Source organism: Pseudochaenichthys georgianus, chromosome 7 (genome assembly GCF_902827115.2).
Source record: "Pseudochaenichthys georgianus chromosome 7, fPseGeo1.2, whole genome shotgun sequence".
Lineage (NCBI taxonomy): Eukaryota > Metazoa > Chordata > Actinopteri > Perciformes > Channichthyidae > Pseudochaenichthys > Pseudochaenichthys georgianus.
The window spans coordinates 7,439,183-7,462,118 of record NC_047509.1 but is presented as its reverse complement, the minus strand read 5'-3'; the positions used below and the strand labels follow the sequence as shown (position 1 = coordinate 7,462,118).

At 39.7% G+C, this 22,936-nt stretch overlaps 1 protein-coding gene across 1 annotated transcript in view; it reads left to right on the top strand.

Annotated features, from left to right (window-relative positions):
* The window catches only part of cables2b (Cdk5 and Abl enzyme substrate 2b), a 44,775-nt gene that overhangs the window by 10,211 nt on the left and 11,628 nt on the right, over positions 1 to 22,936 (top strand). The window contains exons 2-4 of the mRNA XM_034087885.2: positions 13,589 to 13,684; positions 21,327 to 21,404; positions 22,870 to 22,936. The exon at positions 22,870 to 22,936 is cut by the window's right edge and continues 42 nt beyond it. Coding sequence (XP_033943776.1) covers positions 13,589 to 13,684; positions 21,327 to 21,404; positions 22,870 to 22,936 — 241 coding nt within the window. The remainder of the gene's footprint in view (positions 1 to 13,588; positions 13,685 to 21,326; positions 21,405 to 22,869) is intronic.

Genomic DNA, 22,936 nt, shown 5'->3' with positions numbered 1-22,936 from the left:
CCTTTTTCCAGTTAAGAGCAATAGCCCCTCCAAATGTCTGTACACGTCCCTGCTTATTATTATTATTATTATTGAAACATGACCGGTAAGTTTCAAATTTGTCCGGTAAAATAAATTCTGTCTGTCCGCTTACATTCATAATGTCAGCGGAGGGAGGCGAAGCGGCACTGTGGAAGAGCAGAGTGGCGAGGGAGAGCTGTCATCTTCCCTTTACAAGCTTCAAACATGTATTTATCATGTGATTTTGGAAATAAAAGTTTCATATTCTGAAAGCCAAGACTTTGTTTATTTAAAATCAAACAAAACACCCAAACCCCGAAAAACTATTTCTTTTACGCAAATCCAAGTTTATTTTGAAATGAGCCGTTGCGACTTTCGACTGATTTCGATAGAGCGGGTCACATATGGCAAATGTGTGGTTGTGGGGAACCAGGTCAATTAAAGTACTTATTTAACTATTAAATACATTGAGTTTGTGTAAAATACTTGGTTACTGATTAATTTAGGTTATAATATATTAAATTGCAAAGCAAAACATGCTGTAATTGATTATTTTGTCCATTGATATTTTTTAAAGGTTTTCAACCTGAAAGAATCCTAATGTGTCCTTGAAAAGTTTAAATAAAGAAAAGGAAAAAGGATTCCAGTTGTCCATGCGTTGCCACTCAAGCTTCTCAAATGAATAAATGCCAAAAACCCAGAGAACTTGACAATACTTATCAGAATAAAAGTGTTAAATAATACTGCTACCTAGTTAATAACTCTCCTTTACTCAGTGGAGGCTCGTCCATTGAGGAAAGGGAGGACCATCCTCCCTAAAATTTCAGAGAAAATAAACTTTGAAGAGAACAATAAATACACCTCAATTTAAAAGATAAGTCTGTTAAAATACAGATAATAGCCCTGGCTTTGGGACTGAAATGGGGCTAGAGAGGACGAGCCTCCATTTGGGCGGGTCTAGCCAGAAGCTCTGGATTGGGCGCCTATATCATCAGTGAACCAATCAGCGGATCAGACTGCGCATCAGAGTGTTGATGGGGAGGGTCATCAGCGATATCAGAGTTTTTTCTGAACCGGGGAACAGGGGCGCTGCGCCCTCTTACCAAAATCAATTCCTTGAATTAGGCTTTGATTATGTTCTGGCCCGCCATCTTGTGGCTCAGCAAAAAATTGGCCCAAGGCCAAACTTACTTGCCTATCCCTGATCTAGGTCATCTGCGGTCCTGCCTTGGGTCTCGTCATGCTGCTTCCCTGATGGCTTCCACAGGATTGTAGCTGACATCCTCGTGTCTTCTTATTACAGACACATGCATTTCCTAACATTCGGTCTATATGCTGTAAAATGTATTATCTCTTTGATTTACACACGGCATCTATTGCACGTCTGTCCGTCCTGGGAGAGGGATCCCTCCTCTGTTGCTCTCCCTGAGGTTTCTCCCATGTTTTCCCTTAAACTGTGGGTTTTCTCTGGAGGTTTTTCCTTGTACGATGTGAGGGTCTAAGGACAGAGGGTCTAAGGACAGAGGGTCCAAGGACAGAGGGTGTGGTTTTTCTCATACTGATATTCTGAACAATCTGTGCTGTTGTATTTGCTGTAAAGTGTCTCTACTGTAGGCTATTTTTATTTTATGTACAGCACTTTGGCTCGACCAAAAATCGTTTAGAAATGTGCTATATAAATAAAATTTGATTTGATTTGACATCTAAAGTATTTAACATCAGAATTAAACGATTACCTTGATAGAGTTTTGACAGATTTGACTCTACAGATTATGTTTTTCATTACCATGCTCAGGCTAAATCAACCTTGAAATGTCCAGCATCATGTTCTGTGATCACACAACTGCTTCAGTATTTGTAAAGCAGTGTTTTGTCTACTAAAGTAGCAATAGTAGTGTAGTTGTGCAGTCTAACACACGTGCATTAGCAGAGACATTTCCTCTTCATTTTGTTCATGTATTTCTCGTCAAACTCCTTCCTCTGTTTCTCTCAAACTCGCTGTCAAAACTGACTTAATGCGAGTTGGAAACATTGCACTGAACTGGTTGCCTGAAGCAGAACCCTTATCAGATGCAACATGAAACACAGATTAGACACACCCTATGGATGAAAACACACACACGCACGCACACGCACACACACACACACACACACACACACACAAACCCAAAGAAGATACATCTGACTGACATTGTGTGTGTGTGTGTGTGTGTGTGTGTGTGTGTGTGTGTGTGTGTGTGTGTGTGTGTGTGTGTGTGTGTGTGTGTGTGTGTGTGTGTGTGTGTGTGTGTGTGTGTGTGTGTGTGTGTGTGTGTGTGTGTGTGTGTGTGTGTGTGTGTGTGTGTGTGTGTGTGTGTGTGTGTGTGTGTGTGTGTGTGTGTGTGTGTGTGTGTGTGTGTGTGTGTGTGTGTGTGTGTGTGTGTGTGTGTGTGTGTGTGTGTGTGTGTGTGTGTGTGTGCGTGCGTGCATTTCTTTCCAATGACAACAGAGCTGAACCCCACTCCCTCCACACCCATAACACACACACGATCCTTTCTTTTCTTCTCTCGGAGCTATACTTCACACTATGTTTTTAAAATGTGGCTGAATCAAGGAGACGCATTTCCCCGTCACCTGTCTATTAACTGAACAGATCATTCAGAAAGTATTTGGAACGTTGTTTAAACTGATGTCACTGTTTTGTTTAATTTCTTTATTTTACTCTTGGTTTCTCACACACAGTCACACAAAGAAGGTGTTAGCATCACTTTATGATTCTGTGGTCGGACTCTATTTGCATAAACGATCATGTGATGTCCTCGAGGCTCATAAATGCGTCCAGCTAACCAAGGCCAACTGTTTTAATCTGCTGAGACGGAAAATGTGCTTATGATTATCTCCACAACAAAACATGACCATGTTCGACTCTGAAGGTTAATACACGCAATGTGCATGTGTGGTCTAGTTAGATGCCAGATGCACACCACTGTTTCCCCCCCCCACACACACACACACACACACACACACACACACACACACACACACACACACACACACACACACACACACACACACACACACACACACACACACACACACACACACACACACACACACACACACACACACACACACACACACACACACACACACACACACACACACACGCAGCTACTCAGACGTACAGTCACATCCAGTCTTTTCTGTGGATGTGTTGGTGTCCCCAACAGGCTGATAAAGAGACACTACTGCTCTGATAAAGTCATCTGAACCTCGTTTCATATTGATACAGCGTGGTTACGGTAGATAAACTGATAATTCCATTGACAGGTTGAATTAATCTGGTCCGTCACATAAACACTTTACTCAGGTTGATCACATTAGGATTATAATAGTTTTGTGAACAGAGCTGGATTATACATGTTAATCCATCACAGATACACTCTGCAGGTGCAGCTTAGTCTGGTGTCTGTCAGTCACACACAGGTCAGAGATACAGCAGTATGTTAGCCAATCAATAGACAAATAATCACAGACATTCTGACGGTGACAATTAAGTCATTTATCAATAAAAAAGTCTCTCAAATGTGGGAATTCTCTGGAAACACATTTGTGTTTGAACTGCTTCTGATTCACATTTGTGTGTTGCTTAAATATATTTACAGATGGTTTATACCATTGATTCCTGAACAGTTCACAGGCAGCAGATGGATTTATTAGTACTTTAGCTTTTGAAATTATGCTTAAATCATAACCTGTACAATATACCATCTGGTTGTTTTCACACCACAAAAAAAACACACGGAAGCACCACAGTGCGACTGACATCTTTTAAACATCCCCAAACCAAACCTTCCAAGCACCTTGTTAATTTAAACTGAACCAAGTATTGTAGGTGTGAAAGCCACCAATAACATCAACAGTAAAACGTTTTTTTTTGGTTTTAATTAAGAAATAAATGTGAACAAGGAAACACGGAGAAAATGACTCGTGTCTAATGAAGGAGGTTTCTTTTTTTGCTAAGAAGAAGCAGAAGAGTCTCTTAAAGGTGGGGTAGGTAATTTTGGAGAAACCAGTTCGAATGCGCTAGAATTTGAAAATACACAACCGGAGAAATTCTGCCACTTCCTCACAGAGCCCCTCCTCCAACACACACGAACGCGCACATGACCAATGAGGGCAAGAGATAAGTTTGTGCACAGATGGAAGGTGACAGGCAGGTAGGCCATCCAGTTATTTTAGCCGGGCCGGCTCAGATGATTGGTCGTGCTTTTTACAGTACTCGGCTTCCACAGATGATATTTTTGTATGGATTTTTTGTAAAAAGCACTTCAGATATTCATTGCTATCGGGATTTTAAGAGCATTCCATGGAATATAACAAAAAGTGTATCTCGAGCCGGTTTCTGAAATGTACCTACCCCACCTTTAATCTGATGATTTAAGATATACAACTGTGTGTGTGTGTGTGTGTGTGTGTGTGTGTGTGTGTGTGTGTCTCTCAGTGTGTGAAATCCATGTAATCTATGGAGAGGACATACTGTTCTTACCCTCTGCTGTGTGTGTGTGTGTGTGTGTGTGTGTGTGTGTGTGTGTGTGTGTGTGTGTGTGTGTGTGTGTGTGTGTGTGTGTGTGTGTGTGTGTGTGTGTGTGTGTGTGTGTGTGTGTGTGTGTGTGTGTGTGTGTGTGTGTGTGTGTGTGTGTGTGTGTGTGTGTGTGTGTGTGTGTGTGTGTGTGTGTGTGGGGGGGGTGGGGGGGGTGTGTGTGTGTGTGTGTGGGGGGGGGGTGGGGGGGTGTGTGTGCGCACGTACTGAGCTAAGCCACTCGTCCTCTGATCAGTGGAGGCTGTATGTGAGGAGGAAGCAGCTGTTAGTTTGCTCTACAATACATGAGCAAATATCATTGATTCAGGACACAGAAGGACAAAGAGGTTAGAAAGTTATTCAGTACATAATATATTTGGTATGACGCCACGCTGCTGTGTCTGGGTTTGGAGATCATTAACATATATAGATGGGTTTATTATTATATATATATTATATAAAAATAATTATATTAAATCTTGTTTTTTGCCTTAATCTATGGTCTGTGTCCTTTCGTTCATCCATTTACACCTATAGGGTCAGTTTGAAGACCTTGCTGCACTAGCAACCTGTTAGGGGCTGGTGACAGAAGAGGTTACCAGCCCCTAATAGTCAAATAACCAACTTTTATCATAAGATAACACTCTTTGATACATATAAATAAGGTTTTTTGGGGATTGGTCTCCTAACTTTAATAATGACAGAAAAGTATAAACATACCTTTTGGATTTTTCCTTTCAAATTTCATTTCCGCCTAAATTGTATCAGTGTTTGATTGTATATTTTACAAAGATGGACAAAGATATTGGTACAAAATGTGCTTTAGTGTATGCTGTGCCTCACCCCGAACATATAAACCAAAGTTGGTGACATTCTGATCCTTATTTCCAGATATACACGTGATAAGGTTGACATGGCCCCCTTCAGAGGAGCCTACATTTTCACTATTTTCGGTTATGGGAAGGTTCCATACATCAACCACATTTTTTTATTTTGCAGTAAAATATTTGTATACAACAATCCGTTTCATATATTACAGATATTAAAGTAATGAAAAAACATGTTCTACCTCGGGTAGGGGTATCTCGATAACTAAAGCCTTTTTGGGGGTTTGTTCCTCTTCTACTAGTGTCACTCTTAATTTATATCTGGTTTTAAAGAATGCTATGATGATCACGTTAGGGGGATAGATATAGGGTCATTTATTGTAAGATAATCAACTTTCCTAAAACAACAATACTCCAGTTTAATTACGTCAGAGTGGTTAAAGATTTGGAGACATATTAAGTAGGCCTTAATACAAATGGGGATTCTGCCTTTCGCAACTCTTGTGATTTAAAAATAAAGTGAGATGTGGAAGGGAGTGATGAGGATGCAGAAAGTGCTTAGAGCTGATATTGGCACTGATTACATTATGAGTTTTTCAGACTTCCGGGGTAATCTGACATTTTCTTCGTAGTGATGCGACAGACTGTGGTTTAACATGATCTGAAGCTCACAGCAGAGAGAAAGAGAAATACAAGTGTAGGCAGATGATAGAGTCACAATTACATCATTTATTTATATTTAACTCTGCATTTGAGTCCACTTTAATTGTCCAGGTAATAAGGATGAAAATCCGATATATTTGTGGTTTGATTTGTTAGTAGGACTAATGAAATGCATCAGGAAGCAGACTAGCTCAAATTGAGGAGTATAGTATTTGTGTTTTTATTTAAATGCCTCTCATAGCAACTGTTTAATACCCATTGCGCATAAAAAGTAGAACAACCTCAAGTGGAAGCAGCGAAGAGCTTTAATTGCTGGCAGATTTATCAGAGTTACAGATTTACAGAGACAGACTAGAAAAGAAGGATGGAGAAATGATGTGATTTATGTGACAGAATAAAATATAGCCAGAGACAGAAAATGCAGCATGAGAAGAAAAGGGGAACAGGAGAGATCAGGCCATAAAAGTACAGAATAAAAACATCCAGCAAATGTTTTTCATCTCAAACTATTTGAATCATACAGTTTTCTGTGAGACTATGTTGGCCCTATTTTGAGATAAAACAACACCGGCTATTATTAGTCGTTGTTCATGACTCAAACAGAATAAAATGACTCTGCGTCCCAGAAAGATCCATCACTTCAGTCCCCAGAAAACTATTTTTAGGCAATAGCATAGGTCTCAGATATATATATATATATATATATATATATATATATATATGGGCAATCTGTTTGGTATTTTGAGCAAAACACTTCATAGACATGTTTTTTATATATATCTATATATATATATAGATATATATAGATATATATATATATATGGTATATACATGTTTTTTATATATATCTATATATATATATATATATATATATAGATATATATAAAAAACATGTCTATGAAGTGTTTTGCTCAAAATACCAAACAGATTGCCCATATATATATATATATATATATATATCTGAGACCTATGCTATTGCAGATCAGATCACCCATTCTAGCCATGCCTCATGCCTCATATCCCTCTATTTCACTTCCTGTTTCAAAAGGGCTGATTTTGGGTATAAAGCTTTAAAAAAAGAAAAATTGATAACAAAAAATAGGAGGGGGCTGAGCTCATGCGGGACCCGGCAGCTACCGTCTAAACTAAATACTGCCGTGATGAAACGCCATATCATGGATTACCAAGGATTATCTCTGAAACAGTATGGAGCTCAAAGGCTTTCTCTCTTGCCGGTTATACCACGAGTTGAGTTCCTTTTTATTTCCTGCTTCTTCACACACATGCTCTCCAGTACAGGTTAGCTCTGAGTGTTAGCGATGCTAATGTAAACACCGACCATATTACGTCCAAAACAGTCAGCATTGTTTCTGATAGCAACGTTTCTGATAGTGCCGTGGGTCCACATTTCAGATATTACGTCATATCGGACGCATACTGGATCAGCTCCGTTGTAGCCCCGTTTTTAGAGATTTGTGTACGGAGGAAAAGAGAGAGGGTTTTATTTTCTGATGCTGCGTGAGTTCCCTGACACACCGAGGACACATATGTATGTATAAAAGACATTAAAAAAGTGCATTTTGCATGATAGGTCCCCTTTAAATAGAGCTGGTGTTTGAAAGTCATTGCTGTCTGAATCTCAAATCACACTGTCATAATGAAACATACAGCAGTGGTGTGTTCCTTAATATTTAAATCAAGAACTATTAGTCAGTGGCGCAGGAAGTATTCAAGTATATTAATTAAGACAAAGTAGCATTAAAAGTTGTACAAACACAATGTACCAAAAGAGAAAAAGTGTCCATTTCAGACCTTCAATAAGTCCTTAAATAAATAAATGTAGCTACTATATATAGTGCCGACAAGCTTAATGTTCAATAATACATTGTGATAGTTTCTGATTATATTTTGATTCTAGACTGTCAAAGTAATTGTACTGCAATTAAATACTGTAAGTATTATTGATGATCTTTTTAAGGTAACAGTATATACCTTCAGGAAGAAACTTATCTTCTTTTTTATCATTATACATTTAGTCATGCTTTTTTTTTGTTGGAGAGCAACCTCAATATTTTCCGGAAGGTAGAGCTCTTACCTGCTCAAGCCTTGTGTGTCCTTTGTTGTCATTTTGTGGAAAGGGTCCTCAGCCCTAATGTGACTGCAGTGTTGAAAGCTTTGTTATTTTTGTTTGGGCCGTTGAATTTAAGTCTAATGGCACAGGTATACCATTTTTTTAAAGAATGATGTCATATATAAATATCTTCCCAAGTCTAAAAGTAGGGTATCCGTACGCCAATCATCATCATCCTGCCCGAGAGCGACAGAGCAGACTGGATTTTTCCGTTCCCACAGAACGGAAACTTTCCACAACATCCCAGAGAGATGTAGCAGGCTGGTTCTCATGGAAAAGTGCCACTGGTCAGATAATGAGGCCGAGATCCACAGCTCAGATACTGGGACAGGTTCGAGGAACACTGTGAAAACACTGACGTCAAGTCTGGCACTCTTATCTAGAATTTGTTGATGTTTATGATTACAGCGTTTTACCAACATAAGCATCAGGGACGTGCACAGACATTTGGAGGGGCTATTGCTCTAAACTGGAAAAAGGGCCTCCCCCCGAAAAAAAACATAAGACCTTTTTTTAATGTAATTTTTTAATGTAAAAGAAACCAAATGATTATTACATTAACTAAATTGAACAGTAATTCACATCTCATAACAAAATAAGCAAAGGCGACTACTTGCATTCGGTGACTCGACCAACAACCAATCACATGAATCTCCCGCCCCTGACATACAAGCAGCGGTTTGATTGGCTAGAGCTTGTACTGGCATATGATTCGATTGGCTGACGCTTCTGCCGTGGCTTCAAAACTTGAACATTCTCAACTTTTGCAGCGAGCCACGCCAGCAAAGTGACGTCGCCCCATTCAAAGTGAATGGTGAAGCTTTCAACGCACGCCACTGTGTGGACGGGCCGTAAAACACCCATATGAAAAAGATTGGTTTACATTTTAATAATCAAATAAGTATGTGAACATAACCAATAACCTACCATAGCCAATAGCAAATAAATGCAAATTATTTTATTCTTGTTGTTCATTCATATCTTATTTGACCTAGTTAACATTTATTTATGCATATTTTTGTATCTCTCAAGTTTTAAACGATATTTTTGGTTTACTGTCCTATAGTATACATTGAAATGATTTCAAACCTGTTTACCCCAATAATTATAAAAGAGTGCCTTGGAAATATTTGTTTACATAAATTGCATTTATCTCTCTCGCTCGATCCCACACCCACTTTGGCTGTGAGCTGCGGACGCCTGATAAGCCAACACCCCCCACTTTCATCACTTACAGCGCCCATCGTACAGGGCAAATTAAAAGTGTAATCGGGATGAAAAGGGTGTTACCTTGACTTAATTATGAATGCTGTTACATCAAGGCCGAAAATTAGGATGAGCGCAAACAGTCAAAATGTTTTTTTCCCTCCCAGAGCTGCCAGCGCAGCGCCCCCCCCCCCCCCCCAGATCTGGCGCCCTAGGCAACCGCCTATGTCGCCTATGCCAAGAACCGGCCCTGTACACCATGCTAAATGTATGTCTGCATAATGCTGAGTTATGATCGGTCATAATAACACGTAATTTGGTGATGATTAAATAGTTTACAGTGAGATTTACTCCCATACTTTTGGCCATACTCACGCAGCCCTACAAATGAATTGAGATGTCCACACAAATGTTCTTTAGCAAGTGTGCAGAGCAGTGTTGATTTAAAAAAGCAATTTGAAGGTTGGATATTTGTAAACCTTTTTTTGTGTATATATATATTCATAATTTACGATGTAAATGAATTCCAGTTTATTTGTAGTACTTTCTATTTTTATTGCGACATTTGGTGGCATCAATGTTTGCATTTGATACAGATAATGGAGCAGTTGCTTTAGGGCCAGTGTAGGCCTATATCCCTTAAGGTCAAATAATGAGACTGAAACCAGTTCAATACGCATTATTCTTATTCTTACCATTATGAGCGCAGCCAGTAACGGTAAGGTATCTAATTACTTATTTATTTAGTATTCCGTAACTTAATAACAGAGATGGTCAAACTAAAGTGGTAGAGACATGGCAGAAATCCTACAATGAAGCGGGACAGTGAAGTATTCACCCATGAGAGGGCAAGAAAAGAGAGCGAGCGGCCCCGTTGAGGGAGTTTACAGATGAAAAGACACACAATCACAACAAGTAGCTATATTTAGGTGTTTTTTTGTAAATAACCGACGGTATCAAGAGGAAGTAAAGTCCCCTGGTTTGTCCCTTATTCCCTAACTGCCATGAGACCACTCAAAATCAAGTTTCCAAAATCCGACACTGAGGTGGTCTTAACGCACCGGCAGATGACAGCGCTGACAAAGTGTGTTTCCCGCAGAGAGACGCTACTAATTGTGGGTTTACCATGTTGATTCAGCCACAACAGAAAAAAAAATAATAAACTCTCGCTCTCTCCAGAGGGGCAGGTCAGCCAAAAAGGCCAAACGGGCCGTTGCCCTGGCAACATTAGCCCATACCTGTGCACGTCCCTGATAAGCATACAAGCTAAGAAAATAAGTCGAAGATATCAGGCAGTGTAGCATTTGCTATTATATACCAATCCTGTTGAATGTCAGTCACTGCTGAAGAACTGCATGATCCTAAGGGGGTGTGGGTGTTTGTTTTTGGGCTTAACCAACATGTTGTTATGTCCTAATTGTGATTTGTTGCTGACATGAGATGAGTTGGAAAATGAAATTAGTGCAGCATTGAAGGACACTGCTCAGTCTTCAGTCTTGTAACCAAGTGAGTGGGGCTGTGTTTGGTACGAGCCAGGCATCAACCTGTAGGTATGAAAAGGGAAGCCAATGTAGACGTGCCTTTAAACTTGCCTTCACAACGGGGGGAGACTAACCAGGGCGCACAATGAAGAAGATTGTTTAGAAGTCTATGAGAAAATGTAAAGGCTTTTCACCTAATTCATTACCAAATCAAACATACTCCTAATAAGTTTATGGTCTTAAGTCTAAAGTCTATTTCAATTAAACATGCTGTTAGTTTTGTAAAATAGCCCTAAAGCCCTCAGGGTGTGGCTACCTTGTGATTGACAGGATAGTCTGCTTGGTTTTATCTTAACATTTTATTACAGTATGTATTGTTCACCCTTTTATACAATTTAATTACAACAATTTAGTCACCTTAAAATGTTAAGCTTTTGGTTATAAAAAAAGATCAAGATGGCAAAGGCCAATACTCAAAACGGTGACGGCCAAAATGACAAGATTTCAAAGCCGTAGTCCACACACGAACAGACGTCGTCATGTTGACTACGTATTTACAATCTATGGTCCAAGCAATAAGAGTCGGCATTGAATGTCTCGTCTGTGTTTACTTAAATCTGGTCAGGTAGGTCCTGATTTATATAATACATGTTTCCAATGTGTCGCCATTTATTTTGGGGGAGGTTTTTTGTGGCTGCTTGTGTTCAAACAAAATTCCCCACTTAATGTGATCATCAATAACAGATGTTTGGTTTAGAAATATGCTGACATATCTCAAAGCACAAAGTATCCTTTTGCCAACAGTAACAAAACTAAGATCCTAACAACAACCAGTATACTTCCTGCTTAAGGGTGGTTGCACAAAATGAGACAAAACACATTACGGATGTCAAAATAAAAGGTCAGGTTGCCGCAGCATTACGCTCAAAGGCACTCCAACTTCAGAGCCAATGTGCCACTCTATCAACTCAATCTGCCATATGTGTCTTTACATGAAACTCCAGCTACTGTCATCATCACGATCACCTTCATCCGCTCGGGGGATTGTTGGCTAATGAGCTCTTTCCATTCCCACACAATAGAAACATTCCACGACATTCCGGAATGACGGTTTCTGTGGAAATGGAACGCTGAGAAGATTCCATTAAGTGACCATGGCTACAGTAGCTTCAAAAGATACAATCATAAGACTATATATAGATTTATGTGTATGCTTTCATTGTTTTAATAATACTAGAGTGTCTAATAATAAGTGGAAGTCAAGACTGTAATGGTCTTGGTAATTTTCATCTGTATTTGTATCCAGAGTAAGCTGACTCATGCTGCTGACATCGCGTTGTGGTGTTCATTTCCAGATCTGAAGGATGTATTTCTTAATTTCACGCTGGGCGTAGTTTCCATCAACAAATGTCCTATTTCTTACATATTTCCCTTAGTGCTGACAGGGACCCACAGAGAATGAGGATTGTTGTTGCTCTCTGTGTTTCGGAAACAAGAGCATGGTTGGATAAGGGCTCTACCGAATGTAACTTTGATTATAATAAAATGTAGGAATGAAGATTTAGACTCTTCGCCATATTTGATTACCCATAAATAAAAAGGGAATAGATGTTTTTGTTACTGTGATTATCTAATCTATTGTCGTTGCTGTTATTTTGTTCCTAGACAGCGCTGAAGGTGCTGTGTGCTGCAAGTAGGAGAGAAAACAGTGTTTTGACTGCAGTGAAAATGTTGGCTTTTAAATGTGTAATGCCAACAAATATCACATTTCAAGGTTCAAGCTTTATATATACAGTCAATGGGTTCAATGCTTTTATGTGTCATACATACTTAGCTACAGTGTAGTTATGTCGATGACAATCTTAGGTCACAGGCTCCTCCAACAAATATGGATTGAAGTATAATAATTTGTCTATTTTTTATGGAATCTCATTCTACAAAAGTATTATATTATGAGTAATAGTGTAATTTAGCCTATAATTACAGTATATGAGAATGAGTACACATCCACAAAAAACTTTTTGCAGCTTTATACTGAAGCGTCTAATGATCAGGTACAAACAATACAGTGGTGACTTGCCACATTTTTAAAATGATGAGAAACGTTTATTTCACATGATAGCAAAGGCAGAGCAAAATGGGGACGAGTTAAGGTTACTAACCACTGACTGACGGACATAAGTGTGTGTGGATTTAAAGTCCATGTGGTTTGGAATCACCAGGTCAGCCATACAAATAAAAGCAGTAGCAGATGCTGTGTCTGTCTCAGTCTGTATGCGTGTGCTCAAGTGTGTGTGTGCACATAACATGACATGTGTGTGTGTGTGTGCAGATGCCGTAATGTTATGTAACTAACTGCTGTGATGTCAGTGAGTTTAGCTCCTTGGCCTGCTTTCACGTCACGGTCTGTTTTTAATCCACAAGGTCGACAGAGTGTCACAACCTGATTACAGCAGACAGTTGCAGGGAAACACACACACAAAGACACACACACACATTTCCTGTATTGTTGGTAACACCTGAAATAATAAAGTGCCCATTCTGATTGAGGAGTCGCTGTATGCTGATTTTCTGCTTTAGACACTATGTTTTATTTGATTTCAGGCTTAAATTGAAGAGTGTGCGCTTAACTCAAATGCCTTCTCTAGCATCTTTCTGAAATGTGACTGAAATGAGAGTGATACACTTCATTAATCTCTGTGTGTCTGTCTCTCTGCAGGACTCGTAACCTCTCTGGTGGCTCTCCCAGACCTCGGCACACCAAGAAGACCCACTTCATCAAAAACATGAAACAGTACGACACGAGAGGCAGCAGGTGGGACACACTCATCATTCTGATTTACACACAAGCAAAATCAGTTTAATGTTTAAGATAAAATAAGTTATTTGAACATTATCAAAATGTCTTTTTATCTACCGTACTTTTCGGACTATAAGCCGCGACTTTTCCCCCCATTTTTTTTGTACAGCTAACGGCCACTAGGGAACCTCCTAAATCTATGGATTTTACAGGTCAAATTAACCACCTTTAAATCTATGGGCTCTATGACCGGTCCGCGCCCGCCACCTCTAAGGGGCGGGCTCCAGCAGGAAAAGCTGGAGGCCGGAAAGGAGTGAGACAGGTAGCGCGCCAACGTAAAAGTGGAACCGAGAGACAGAACGAGAGCAAGACAGACGGACCATTTAGCTGCTGCGGCTCATATGCAGGTGCGCTTTATAGTCCGAAAAGTACGGTAATCCTCTGATAAGTTGGGTAATGAAGTGGTGGGTCCAATAACTTATATTTATATATCTTGTACAGTATGTATAATTGAAGTTAAAGTAGCACACATTTGAGCAGCGTGTAGAGTTACAGAAAAACAGCTAACCACAGCAAGGTCAGGCCAGTGGGCTTAGAATTTGGTATACTGCCTATTAAGGGGAAAATAGAACATGAAACAAACAAACAAACACATTGAATACATTCTTAATGTAATTTACCTGGTTAAATATTTACATTTTGCAGTTTTTTTAAATATGTTCTGACTTTGACCCTGCATTGTCAGTTTGCAATATCTCCTGCACTGTTTCCTCCTTAAAAAAGTGCAGGATAAGGGTTACTGCTATCATTTCTGATCCTTTTAAAACACTGAATGTATAGCTACATTCTCCTATGTTCCCTCGTGTGCCTGAACATGTCAAATAAAAAAAATGACCCAAATATGAATTTAAACCACAAACATATTCACTTACCTAAAATATCACAATTTCTATTTGAGTTAATTGTTTGCAAGATTTATGTCAAGGTTATAATGTTCATACTTCCAGTTTTCCACTGTGCCTCGGTGTCTTCAACCATGAACCTTCACTGACTCTGCTGACATACAGAAGTGTGCAGCTTTACTCCACAGGTGGAGAGGAAGGCTGTTGGTGTCTCTTTTGGACAGTGTTGATGTCTAATCGTTCCTCCATTGTTCTCTATTTTCGTCCTTCCTTGAAGGGTGTATACATCCGACCTCTGGCTCAAAGGAACGCAGGCATTCTCATCAGATAATTATAGACGGAGTCCAGATTGTTTTAGAATAGATGCAGCTGAAAGCGGCAGAGCTGGTGTTTGTCACCATGTCATCACGCAGAAGAGAGGGCAGCGTTCAGAGAACATGTAATGTTAGAGCTCTGCTGCCTCACAAACTGGTCTGAATGCTATGTTGGGTTGTTGGCGATATTTAAAGGATCATCAAGTCTGACTGTTGCCGTTTTCAGCTTCAACGTAGCACTGAGGAAAATGTGTAGAATTGAATGTACAGTACGTTGAATATTGTCTGTATACATTTAGCTAACATGGAAACACTTTTAATACTGCACCTAAATAAAAAAAACCTTTTTGGTTATTTTTGGACAATTTAAATAAAAGTAAGTAAAAGAGAACTGAAGCTCTAATTGTGTGTTGTCTATAAAATATAAATCTACATGCCTTGATGATGTCATTCTTTATAAAGCCTTCTTGTTCAATTGTTTTCAAGCTAAATAATAAACACAGATACTGATTATCCATAATGTTTCCATGTATCTGGTAACTGAAATCTTACCGGTCACGTTGACCAGACAAAAACGCTAACTAAAACTTAGACATGTTGTGACTGGGATGCAAAAAGCCTAATCTGTTAAAGAACTGAACAAAGACAGCCTACGGTTCAACATAACACTGCTCTAGCATACATCCTGTGTCCTGAGCGTTTCCTGTTGGTTTATGCTGAATCTATGGATGCTGAGCTGAATTAGAAAATAATTCCGAATTTTCCCTTAAAGTCTCAGGATGTTTGACCTTATTTTCTTGGTATTTGTGTGCAGTTAGCTCAGTAGTTGCAACCCTTGGGCCATGTTCCCAGTGTCTGGGGTTTTTCCTTAAGGTGCCCCCACTGTTATGAAATGTGTGGTGATAAATGGCTGCGGACTGAATCCCCAGCAGGCCTGTTGTGATGATGTCCAATGACCTCCCTGGCGACTTCCTGCCCTTCACTTTCCCATGCATCATTGTGTGTGTGTGTGTGTGTGTGTGTGTGTGTGTGTGTGTGTGTGTGTGTGTGTGTGTGTGTGTGTGTGTGTGTGTGTGTGTGTGTGTGTGTGTGTGTGTGTGTGTGTGTGTGTGTGTGTGTGTGTGTGTGTGTGTGTGTGTGTGTGTGTGTGTGTGTGTGTGTGTGTGTGTGTGTGTGTGTGTGTGTGTGTGTGTGTGTGTGTGTGTGTGAATATCTCATATTGATGTCCACATTTCCAGCAGAAAGCCTTATGTTCAGCTCGACCGTGAATCACAACACTTCATTCAGTTTCTTGGTAGTTTCCTGTTTAATTATATATCAGTTTATCAAACTCTTCTACTTCCTGGTATGATGAATAACAGCCACAACATATTTCTGTTGAGATGAAAGCATATTGAATCCTCCATTCACTTTGATCCTTATTAAAAATGTCTGGTGAGGAGAATCACTTAATGCCTGTACTTGTATCTATTGTCTTTATAACTCTATAACAGTGGGACTTTTTTTATTACCAACTCTTTTAAAGGTGTGGTAGGTGATTTTGGAGAAACCAGCTCGAGTGTGCTAGAATTTGAAAATACACAACCGGAAAAAATCTGCCACTTCCTTACAGAGCCCCTCCTCCAACACACACGAACGCGCACATGACCAATGAGGGCACGAGGTAAGTTTGTGCCCCGATGGAAGGCTGACAGGCAGGTAGGCCATCCAGTTACTTTAGCCGGGCCGGCTCAGATGATTGGTTGTACTTTTTACAGTACCACGGCTTCCACAGGTGACATTTGTTTATGGATTTTTTGTCAAAGCACTTCAGATATTCATTGCTATCGGGATGTTAAGAGCATTCCATGGAATATAACAAAAAGTGTATCTCGAGCCGGTTTCTGAAACTTACCTACCCCACCTTTAATATAAATTAAATATGAGCAAGAAATGATCCCCTTTAACGCCCTGCCTCCCAAATGTTCTTGAATTATATCCCTTACAAAATATCCCTGTCCTACAAAATAGAGTGATGCAGTAATGAGTCCTATAATCCAGCAAAGACTTAACATTTGACCACTTCCTGTTCCTTTGAAGTCAATGGTTTTGTAACGTGTTTGAGGTTAGAATACCTATAGCGACAGCAGGAAAGAAACGAAGTCGCTGAGAGGCTGAGGCAGGGCCTGTTAGATATATTGTGACACGCTACAAAAAAGTACTTGCTGAGATCAAAAACTCTGTTGCAAAATAATGTGGTTTAATGAAAACTGGGATGATCAACTTATTCTCCTTGGACATGTACATCGTTATATTAATCAAAGCAATCATTTCAACTTGCGGTCAACAAAAAGTACAACGACCCTGTGTGAACAGAATTATAATGAGTGCCGCCCATCTCCATGTGACCCAAGCCAACCAATCAATTGTGCTTAAACAAATATCTTATATTAAAACAAAACGCAATACTAAACATGTTTCATGGCTCCTACAATACCGCTGCCAAGGTTTTTGTTCTTGTATTTTGATGTGTGTTTTTTTATACCTCTGGACTGTGGGAAACAGTATTTCAATCGTTCTGTGTGTACAAACATATTTTGAGATTGACAATAAAGACAAAGTTGACTTTTGAAATAAGGTCTGTGGTTAACTCAAGCTTTCCACGTGTAGCCTATATGACATAAAACACAACAATAAATATCCCACTTGTGAATATCCATAACTTCGATGTGTCACAGAAGCAGCGGTTTTAAAATAGTGACTAAATGAGACTAAACGTTTTCACGCTGGGTCCTTTGACTCGGCGCTGGTGACGCACAGCCATGTGACCGTAAGTTAATATATAGCATTACGTTTTGCTTTTTATTTTTGTCAATTGTATTCAGGCTTCAAAAACCACAAAGTGATGCTGAGCAGAATGTGTTCAATATAAATGTTTGTTGGACACATAGCTTATTTTCTGCCTTTTTACAAAATCCAACAGGAAATCCCTTTACCTTTTGTCGAGGGACCCCTTGCGTTGCTAACTCCCCCGTTGGCGTACAAAAACATCTCATCACTGCACCTCACTAATCAGAAACATGGCATCAATCAATTTGTGTAAGAGTGCAGGCTCCATATTAGTTATATGATTTGGGTTTGCTACTTTTTAAGCTTGGGTTTTATTTGCTCATATTGTTTAATCCAGGTTATGTAACTACTTTGGTTGATTTGCTGCTTTCTCTGCCAGTCTTCTGATTAACTGCAGTTCGATTTGGCCGCATCTTCTTCCGTTGCTGTTCACTCTGACAGTCCCCAGATTGACTTGATGTTATATCTTTGGTTACCTCAGTTCTCTCTGTGTGTGGCCTGTTTTTATTGTTCAGTGCCGTCAGGGTAACCCAAGGTCAATGACGAGGTCTGATAGTGGTTCCATATACCGTATATATATATATATACATATGTAAGGGATAATGTGCTGAGACGCGGTCATTATGGGGAAAAGAACACCGACAGGCTGATCAGGAGCCCAACGCGAAGCGGAGGGATCTAGATCGGCATGAAGGTGTTCTTCTTACTACACGCTTATTACACATGGCCACATTCTCAACAAAGAAACGTTATGACTCCCAATATTAATTCAAATGCTTTTATGGATTTAGAAAATGATTTTATTGATTTAAAAAATAGTTGTATTGATTTAAATTGACATGCATCCGCTAAGAAAAATAGTCCGTTGTTACCGTTTGAACTAACGTAGCAACAGGCAGCAGGATCTGCTTCGATAGCGTTTTTGAGGAGCTTTCTGATTACAGATTTGAAAACATCGCTTCTTGCTTTAAAAGTAGCACAATTCATGATGTCAAACCTTGGAAAGTATCTAGATATCTATATTATTTCGGTCTGTTTCCGGTATTTGTTAATGACGATGTGCTGTGAGATGTGAGACTGGAATTGCACAGGGGGGAAATAACGTAGGCTATCTTTAGATGCGGATTTTGTTAAACTAATATGTTTAGGCTGTGGACCAACACTATACATTGACGGGGAAGGGGGTAGCAATAAAGATAACACCATTAAACAGTTAAACAACATAACAGAAATAATATCGATAGCAGCGTCCCTAGCAACCACCTTGGTAACAATGAAAACGTCGCGATTTCCTGAAGTAATCTTCGTAATAACTAGCAAACTAAAGATCATGTACATCCACTGCACACATAATCTGAAATAACAACTCATATTTCTCGCATCAAATGACATCAAAACGCATTTTAATGGCCAAACTAACTTTAAAATAGGCCTTTTCTACCGAGAATAAAACGAATTTCGGCCATGTTTTCTTTTTCTGCAGGGAGAAATTTGAAGATCACGTGACATAGACGCCAGCCATCGGAATGAATGGTGAAAAAAACGGGGTTTGTCAAACAGAGCACATGGTGTAGGCCAAACGATAGCTGGGGATTCTGGGTAGTGTAGTGTCTTCTGCCATCCTTTACTCAGAAAACATATTTGTTTCTCCGAATCGAAGGGGAAAAATACAAAAGCATTGCACACAATTTAAACCAATCAATGTTGTGTAATTAACAAGGATAATCTGGTGTTTTTTAGTCGATGAGTAGTGCAGATATCACTGTAAAATCAATCGACAGTAAGAGGAGTACTTACTTCCGGGTGTAAAATTCTCCGTTATCCAATGGGAATGGACGCTCACATTGCCTTTAAGGGCAGCCGGCATAAACGAATGCCGTGCTTCCATGAGCGTCAAATCCCGACGCAGATGGGAATACATTGCAATCAGTTGAAAGCTATTTGCGTCCCTTTATGACGCTGAAGGAGCCTAGGAGCGTCAAAATTGGACGCCACGGACACTGACCAAACGTCGCTATTGGACGCTTAGGGAGTGAGAGTGTGTTGGTCTTGTCAGTTTGAAAAGCCAACGGTAGGAACTGCTTGCATTTTTGAGGAGCTTTTTGATTACAGATTTGAAAACATCGCTCCTTGCTTTAAAAGTAGCACAATTCATGATGTCAAACCTTGGAAAGTATCTAGATATCCCTGCCCTAATGCCAAAGGAACTGCACACTGAATATGTGTCGCCGTTTGATGTCTATGTCTGGACCGCTGCGTAAAAAGGAGGGTTTCTGCCCCGTTACTTCTCCGCTGTTTTTCATGTCCCAGTTCGAAAAGCAAACTGCATGCAGTTTGCTTTTCGGCCCAACTGTATAGGCCTACAGTTAAATCGACCGGACTTCTTTCTGAAGATGTGAGCGTCCTTAACAACGGTCAATAAGTCCTTGACAGCGGTCTGTCTGTTCGGTATTAACAACGTGTCACGTGTTCTGAATTGACCAATCAGAATCGAGTATTCAACTAAGCCATGTAATAAATATATATATATATATATATATATATATGATGGAGTGTGTATAAATGATTCATCATCACAAACATGATACACTCAAGGGTAAATGTGTTTATGTTTTCACACACTGCGAATAACCTCCCAGTCTCTGTGGTGCCTGAGCCAAAGATAATGACTGAACATGTTCCTCTGAGACACAAAGCAGGCAAGCAACGCGCAGTCTCTGCTTCACAGGGGTTTATACTCCAGAGGATGCGCAATTTAAAACACACGCACACACACACACACACACACTATCCCATAGAAACCCCATTAAACCATGTTGTTATTATGCAGTGTCTGGATAAAGGTGCAGGTGGAACACTTAGGTTAATTAGGAATGTGTCGAGTGTGTGTTTTGACATTGTTACTTCATGTCAGAGCTCAGTTCCTCAATGTTTTCCACCTTGTGAATAAATGCTCACGTAATTACCCTGTGAGGTACCGCCACATGTTGAGTGTGAACCTGAGAAAAAAACTAAATAATTTCACTATTAAACGACCTCAAACAAACATCTGGTCAGTGGATTAAAAACAACAGCAGAGATTGAGATTAAAATAAAAGATCAAATAAAAAAACTGAAACTAAATTGAATACATTTTGATCAAAACAATATAATGATTTGAATACATAACCTTAAATAAGTGTAAACATTTGTATTGCCATTCAAATGTAAACAACACAAATAAACGGAGTAATCTCCATTCAACATAATTATATTGTTGTAAAATAATTATTCATAATGTTTTATTCAAATAGTCAAATTAAATGTGCTCCATTCCACGTATTGCAATTTTTTCTAAATATTTGATATTATAAATAAATGTGTTTATCCTGTTATGTAACTATTCCATCAATGGGATGAATGAAGACATTTATGTTGGAGAGTCGTAATGTTTCTTTAATTAATAGCACAGCCCTACTTTGGTTGGTTTCTGTGAGTTTAATTGGCTATAAAAGTGTGATAAAAAAAAAAAAGTTCAGCTTGGCAATGTGCCGAGTGTTCCTTTTTTTCCCTCAGCAGTCAACCGAACAGATGTTATAATAACGTTACCACTAATGTTTGTTCGTCTTCCAGGATCGTGCTTATCTGTGCGAAGAGATCTCTGTGTGCTGCCTTCTCTGTTCTGCCCTACGGAGAGAGCTTCTACCTCAGGTAATACACACATATACTCACACACACACACACACACACACACACACACACTTTTAGATCGTCGATAGGGGAGGGAAAGATGTGATTTCCTCACAGCCGGACTAAAAAAAGGGAGAGAAGATAGTTGCTTTTTGAGCGGGCAACAAGATTTCCCCATGTGCATTAGAGCCTCCTCAGTTGTCCTGAGGGCTTTCAAGCTGCTGACACAAACAGACACAAACAGACACAAACAGACACTGATATAATCCGACATAAACTTCCCCATCGATAAGCGCTCAAGTCTCCGTAGACTCACTAATCATGCTTTCCTATTCTCTCTGACTCTAACACACACACACACACACACACACACACACACACACACACACACACACACACACACACACACACACACACACACACACACACACACACACACACACACACACACACACACACACATACTCAGATACTGTATTAACACACAGCTGAAAATACAGATGTTACTACAGCTATGTAAACTTCTGCTTATCCCTTTCTCTCTATCATGTATACACACACACTCACTCACACACACACAATCACACACACTCACTCACACACACACACACACACACACCATTTCAGACGTTTTTATACCAGAGCCCTTATGCATGCTTAGTATCACGTCGCATTCACGCCACACATGCACATCATAGTAAGTATTGATACACAGGAAAAAAGATTATCACACAGATAAGTATGAACACACGTACACTTCCTCCTTTATCTCTTTTCCACGCACACACACATTCAGTTCCTCAGGCAGCGTGAGAAACACTGGTCTTTTAGGAAGAGGAAGTGCGCTCAGGCATCTCATTTCCAGTGTTATCTTGTGTCTGATGCTGTGGTTTGAGACTGTGGGGGATTGGCTGTAAATGTGGTTGTGGTGGGAAGTGACCTTTGACCTTTCCCTCTCAGGTCACCACATGTCCAACTCTGTCACGGGCGGAAGGCAAAACGTTGTAAAAACATGTATATCTGCATCATTCTGTCTGTCTGGGTGCTGCTAGTCTTTATAGCCTGTTGTTTATCAAACAGATCGCAAAATATTATAAACTATATTGAAAATGAACGGATTTGCCTTCAAAACAGACTCGAAATGTAAACCCCTGCTGGATACATTTCTGCCGGGAACGACTATAGTCGCTGTTAATGTAGTGTTATTGTACTGCTAGATAACCAATAGTATCAAAGCACTATGGACGCGGTACAGTGACATCATAGAGCAACGACAGGTAAAAGCAGACTAGCATAAGATCTGTGTGGATGTGTTAAAGCAGGGTAAAGATTCACGTCAAATATACAAAATGTTAGTTGTTGATGTATTTTGTCTTGATATGTGTCTATGTTGATGTTACACATGGAGCTGCTGTGATGCAAGTCACATTTCAGACTTGATCTGACCATTAAAGTATTATCGTATCGTCCATCTTTCTCCCTGCAGTGACCCGACATTAAACCACACCAGGAGGAGACACTCGTCGGGGAACATCTCCACCACTCTGGAGATG